Source organism: Capsicum annuum, chromosome 4, assembly GCF_002878395.1.
Source record: "Capsicum annuum cultivar UCD-10X-F1 chromosome 4, UCD10Xv1.1, whole genome shotgun sequence".
In the NCBI taxonomy this organism is placed as follows: domain Eukaryota; kingdom Viridiplantae; phylum Streptophyta; class Magnoliopsida; order Solanales; family Solanaceae; genus Capsicum; species Capsicum annuum.
This window is the reverse complement of record NC_061114.1, coordinates 220,762,799-220,769,220: the sequence shown is the minus strand read 5'-3', so window position 1 is coordinate 220,769,220 and position 6,422 is coordinate 220,762,799. Positions and strand designations below refer to the sequence as shown.

At 32.0% G+C, this 6,422-nt stretch overlaps 1 protein-coding gene across 1 annotated transcript; it reads left to right on the top strand.

Annotated features, from left to right (window-relative positions):
* Positions 1-2,670: 2,670 nt before the first annotated feature.
* LOC107869461 (cyclin-D5-3-like) lies at positions 2,671-4,904 on the top strand. The gene is made up of 6 exons (XM_016716001.2): positions 2,671-2,996; positions 3,273-3,359; positions 3,485-3,782; positions 4,156-4,292; positions 4,403-4,500; positions 4,590-4,904. The coding sequence occupies exons 1-5, from the start codon at positions 2,760-2,762 to the stop codon at positions 4,466-4,468; spliced, it is 825 nt and encodes a 274-aa protein (XP_016571487.2). The 5' UTR covers positions 2,671-2,759; the 3' UTR covers positions 4,469-4,500; positions 4,590-4,904.
* The last annotated feature ends 1,518 nt before the right edge of the window (positions 4,905-6,422 follow it).

Below are 6,422 nucleotides of genomic sequence, written 5' to 3'. Positions count from 1 at the left end.
ATTTGTGTTATTGATACATAAGAACTTGATTGATTAGTTATGTACCAAAAAATTATGTATCTGATGCAATGAGAAGTATCTGATTGCATCAAAATCAGAAATTTTATATAATTTAAAAAAGAATGGGATAAGGAGTAAATTATCTACCAAAAAATTGAAACTTGTGCAAGTTGCCTAATGAATCCTCATATAGTCATTTCCCAATTTGGGCTATTTCAGCCCATTTTCAACAGTTTAGTGGTTTTTTTTTTTGATGGTGGTGGTGGTGTTGGGGGGAGGTGTGGTGGGGATTGGGTTGGGTGGTTAAACTTCTTTTTAAAATTGGTTCGTTTGGCTTCTTCTTTTTCTTTTTGCTACAATTTTATGACTAAAAATATGTGCTTTTATAACAATTAAATGCAATTATATCGAAATTATATAATTATTGCATAGAATATATATTTATATAAAATATATATAGAAAATATGTATATAAATTATATAATTATTGTATAACATGTATATCTAAATAATTGTTGCACGTAAAAGCTTATCTGATGTGATTGGTCATTCTATGTTCAACTCATTGGATCAAGTCAACAAATAATCGTCATGAGCTAACTAACCCGATTAAATTTGGACGAATTATTTGAAAAAGAAATTGCTTTTGCTACCAAAATGCATGAATACTCTTAATGAATAATTTGTTTATTGAAGCAGATGTGAGGTTAATAAGCTTGAGACCATCTATCTAACTACTTGCGTACATTATATCGTCTTCAAACTGCAGACCTTACTTATGGATTACACTGAATATGTTGTTGTTGTATACTTATATATTAATATCTGTTGGAAATTAATCGTGCCAGATGAGATGTGTTCTTGCTATAATCGTTTGCTAGAGACCAACAACGAGAGACTTGACATAAGCTGATCTTCTCTACTTTCATATATCTTCCAAATCTGGCAGGAAATTAAAAGCATGAAGAACAAACTTTTAGCAACAATACAATTTTATCAAGATATGTTAGTGTGTTGTGGATTGCAGTATAATTAGTTGTTTTCTTTAATATTTTGGATACAAGCAGAAATATTATGAAATAGTTACAATATATACATCAGTTCAAGCCGTGAAAATGATCCCTTGCAAAAATGTACGGTGATGCTGCGTACAGTTGATCCTTGTGATCCGATTATTTCCCCAACCTCGTACATAAAGGAAGCTTTAGCGCATCGCACTATACTTTTTTGTAGTTACTATATGTTTGACTTTATAGTTACTGGAGCCTTTTCTTTTAATCTTTCATAAACTACAATGAGATAATTCATTTGGAAAGTCAACTTAATGGAACTCTTGCATGAATACAATGAATTTTACCTAAGCAAAAATTTTCTATTAAAAGTTTAAATTTATCAATCTAATTTTGTTTACGATTTAAAAAATTGCTCTTTGATATAGTTCGGTTAGAGTACATCATACTTAAGGTAATGGCAGGACTAGAAATTCTAATAAGTTGATTCAAAAATACTACTCTATTAAAATGCTAACATTTATCACTTAGGGATTCAACAATGTCTAAGACTACAAAAAATAATAATTTATTCTACTTACACAGTATAATTTTTTTTTTTTTTTTAACAATGTGGAATTCAATTAAATTCCTGTTTATTAGGTAATTCCTCCACTAATCAAGAAAAAATATGAAACACAATCTGCTAATCGCAAAAAATATAAATGACCTCAAAACATAACTGAAAGTAAAATAAAAATACTTTTATAACAATGTAATTTTTTTTACCACTTCCCCTGTATTTATATAAAACTTTTAAAAATTCTTTTGTATATATGTATACAATGTTCAATAGCTGATTTCAGTATTTTAAAAGGTGTTTTTGGGGCGAGTATCAGGGTGGGCATATCAAAAACTTTTCGAGGCGCAAATAAAAGACGTACATTTATAGGCGCAAATTTTAAGACCTGGCTAGCTAGTAGGGGTGTGCAAAAATCGAATCGATCAATAAATTGAATCGATAAAAATGTTATTGATTTATTGTTATTGGGTTATTGAGTTAACAATTTTTTAATGATTTTATAAAAAAAATTATTGGATTATTGATTTGATTTTGATTTTTTAATTGGGTTATTGTGTAAACCGATAATCTAATAAGAATACGCTAAATTACTATTTTTCACCTACCTATATATATATATATATATGACTTATTATATATTTCTCTTAATTTTTCTAACAAACCTATTAATTCAATTATACAAATTATTAATTTCTTCTAACAACATTTAGTTTAAACTTGAAGATTCTTGCAAATTAAAATAGATCATGTAGAATTTTTGATTGCAATTAAGATTTAGTTTCTTTTTATGTTAGTTACTATTATTTCTATTTTATGAGTGTTTTTTTATTGGATAAATCGAAAATAAAACCGTTAAAGGATTAAAAACGGGTAAGCCGAAAATCGATAAAAAATATCTTATTGATTTAGCATATTTATCGAACCGAACCAATCGATTCACATTACTACTGGCTAGTTAGGAAATATATTATTCACGTAAATTATTAATGCTTAGGTAATTCTAACAGCTTCAACCAAACTAACCGTCAGTTTTAACCACATTACTACTGTTTTTTCAATGTTTCCAGATTTACCCACCATTTTTCTGTCCATTTTAAATCTCTCTTTCTATCGTTTTCCACTGCTACATAAGCACAAAATCCCAAGAAATAACTAGCTGCTCAAACGAAAAAAAGAAGAAGAAAAGAATGGAAGAAGATTGGGGTGATATTTTCAGAAGTATTCAAAATTTTGTTTCACCAGAACAAGAAATAGCAGAAGAAATTAGAGATATTGGAGCAGATAATGAAGATTACGTCAATCGGATGCTTGGAAGAGAAAATAGAATTGCCATTGCTGGACTCACCAGCTGTCTTCCTTCAAGAATTATGCACCATGGCTGGCTTCTTCAAGTTCGCAATACTGCAATCGACAACATTGTTACAGTAAACGAATCAATCTTGAAAATCCCATTTCATTATATTGAATACTAGTTTAGTTTTGTGTCTTCTGGCATCAGTTAACAGCATAGTTAGAGTAAATCAATCAATCTTGAAAATCCCATTTCACTATTTTGAATACTAGTTTAGTTTTGTGTCTTCTGGCATCAGTTAACAGCATAGAGTAAATCAATCAATCTTGAAAATCCCATTTCACTATTTTGAATATAAATGTGAAAGAAAGAAATTTGAATTCTTCATTTTCTTGACGTATATATGCAGATAGGAGGACCTTTTGGGGTCAGACAAATAACTATCTACGCAGCAGTGACTTATGTTGATAGGTTTCTTTCAGTAATGCCTATAAAGGTAAGTATACTCATTCTATCGGAAACAATTTATCTATGTTCACAAGACCCCACTTGTGGAATTTCACTCGATATGTAGTCGTGGGTTCGTAGTAATTTTTTTTTTTTTTTGGATTCTTGTTGTAGAATGAGAGATTCAGGATACCAGTGTTATTGGGAATGGCATGTTTAAATTTGGCTTCTGAGGTATTGGAGAGATATGAACATCAAGTAGATTTATCGGAATATGAGAAATTTGCAGATTATGATGAGACAACTATAATGGATATGACTGACCATGTTATTCATCAATTTGGTGAGACAGTGACTTGTGTTACTCCTATTCAATTCACCAAATATTTTCTATCAAGATTCTGCAGAGATAATACAAGAACAGAATATGCCAGAATCAAAACTGTTCATGTCATCATGAGTACACTTGGAGGTAATTAATTACTAGTTTTTTTTTAATCATCATCAATAAATTAATAAGATTAAGTCCAATTTATGTCTTCATGTTTCGAACCGTGTTAAAAGAATTGAACATTAGGGCTGATTCTATCTCTAAATTATGTACTTAATTGTTCTTCTTAATTACTAGCTTAGGTTCTTGCAAATTCATATATTTTTCGATTTCTAGAATCCATTTGTATGTTGATATCGTGTAGCATTTTGATCCTACGACCTTAAACTTGAACGGGTTGCTAAAATGGGTTGATTTTGTTACATCTACTAAGACTATATAAGGCGATGATATCTCATTTCATCAACCAAAGATGCATGAACTCTCTTAACAATCTATTTGTTTACTGAAGCAGATGTCAGGTTAATGAGTCTGAGACCATTTATAGTAGGATTAGCAGCAACATTGTTGGCGTCAAATCCAAATATATTGAATGAGGGACAGATAGCGACTGAGATTTCTGCCTTGCCTCCAAATTGGCTTATCCCACTTGTGAGTATTTTTTTATACTTTTCAATTATTCACTCTTTTTCGTATATAGTTCTTCTAATTAAACTAAGTCATATACTTTTATATTAATCTGTTGGAAATTGATTGTGCAGGATGAGGTGTGTTCTTGCTATAATCGTTTGCTAGAGACTAACAGAGAGAGACTTGACATAAGCTGACCTTCACTGCTCAAAACGGATTTCTTATAATTGTAAGTTTTCATGATCCATTTTGGAATTGTAAGTTCAATTTTTTGCATAGACGTTTTATAAATCTAATGGAATTTCTGTGGTTATTCAGGATAATGTGTGGTACAGCTACAATAGATTGCTAGAGCTGAACGAGCACATATGAGGATGATGACAAACAACCACAGCAGAAGAAACATTACTGTTGTAAAGAGTTTTTTGCCAGGAATTTTCTGAGTATTCAAATTGTAATTAGCCTTCTTTCTGTTAAATGTTGGACATAAGAAAATAGACTTTTTGCTGAAATCTCAACAGTGGGGTAAATAGGTGCCATAGCTGTTAAATGAAGAGTTAACAGGGGATCCATGTATTGATTTTAGTATATGTTTAACTGATTCATTGATAGTACTAGTAATATTTTAGGACACGTCTGCTTCTTCTCTTTCTGTTCATAGTATCTCAAGAGAACTCTTTGACTTCTAAGTGATTGAGTTTGTTTGAATTTTCTGAAGCTATGCATTGTGTGAAATCTTCATCTTCCAAAATATGCAGTCAGTAATTATGTTAAGATACTCTAATTACTCTAATTATTATTGCAACTGCATCTTAGCATAGAATTAGCTGGTGTAGTTTGTTAGTTAGTTACATAAACTGTTAGCTAGTTAACTCTCACAGTAGATTAGTCAGTTAATGCTAGGAGATATTTTTTCTTCTTCTTCTTTCTTTGTGTATATATACAGACCCTATGAATAAGATCAATGTAATTTTTCATTCCACCAAAATTCAGTTTTCATCCCAGATATTTTGGGAAGCTCTGCTCTAATTCTTCTACTTGGGGAAATCTCGATATGGTATACAATTCCGATTCCCCAACCTTCTGATCCCCTTTCAATTTCAACTCTCCTTTGATTTTTGAGTTTCTTCGCAAATTCAAACTTTATCTTCATCAATGGCGAAGCTGAAGAGCAATCTCCATCTCGTGGAATTGGCGAATTGACCAATGTGTATTACATGCACCCATCTAAATGTGAAGGAACATCAATAATTTGAGTGATTTTCAACGGTACTGGTTATCGCTTTTGGTCGTGGTGTGCTTAGGGCTTTATCTGTGAAAAACAAAACAGGGTTCGTTAACGAAAAAATTCCGAAAGCAGATTCCAATTCACCCAATTATGCTCAATGGGAGAGGTGTGATGACATGGTCACATCATGGATTCTCAATTCCTTATCTAAGGATCTAGGAGATAGCTTGCAATACGCCAACAATGCTAAAGAGCTCTGGGATGAGCTCGAAGATTGATAAGACGAAGCAAATGGAGCGAAATTATATCAATTGTAGCGAGAAATCAATGACCTTACACAGGGGAATCTCGACATCACAAGCTATTACAAAAAAATTCGAAAGCTGTGGGAGGAGCTCAGCACTCTAGATACTAATTCTCAATGCATATGTTTGTGCACTTGTGGGGGTAAAACCAAAATGCACAAAGGTGAACAAGACAGACAACTTATTCAATTCTTAATGGGGCTGAATGAAGTATACACCGTTGTGCGAGACAGTATCTTAATAATGAACCCATTGCCAACCATGGCTCAAGCTTTTTCTATCCTAGCTCAAGAAGAAAGACAAAGAGAGGTAAAGCCTCATAATCGATTGAATCTAGAATCCACATCGTTACATGTGAATGCTGCTGGTATGAATGCTATTTTCGAACAAATTATGCTTCTTATCGTAGCACTGGGGGTACTCGACCTTCAAACAAACTCAATTTGTTTGTGAATATTGCAAAAAAAAAGCGGTCACACAAAAGATAAATGCTACAAGTTACACGGTTTCCCATCAAATTTCAGGTTCACGAAGGGTAAAAACTCTGGCACAACAACTATTGCTCATGGTAATTCCGAGGGATCGCTGGAAAGGACTTATGCAAGGTATAATCATGAG

Bases quoted from the DNA above. Each gene is read 5' to 3' on its own strand.
- LOC107869461 (XM_016716001.2), top strand. From the start codon at position 2,760: ATGGAAGAAGATTGGGGTGATATTTTCAGAAGTATTCAAAATTTTGTT. The intron at 2,997-3,272 runs GTAAACGAATCA...GTATATATGCAG, and splicing joins CAATCGACAACATTGTTACA to ATAGGAGGACCTTTTGGGGT. The intron at 4,293-4,402 runs GTGAGTATTTTT...TTGATTGTGCAG, and splicing joins CAAATTGGCTTATCCCACTT to GATGAGGTGTGTTCTTGCTA.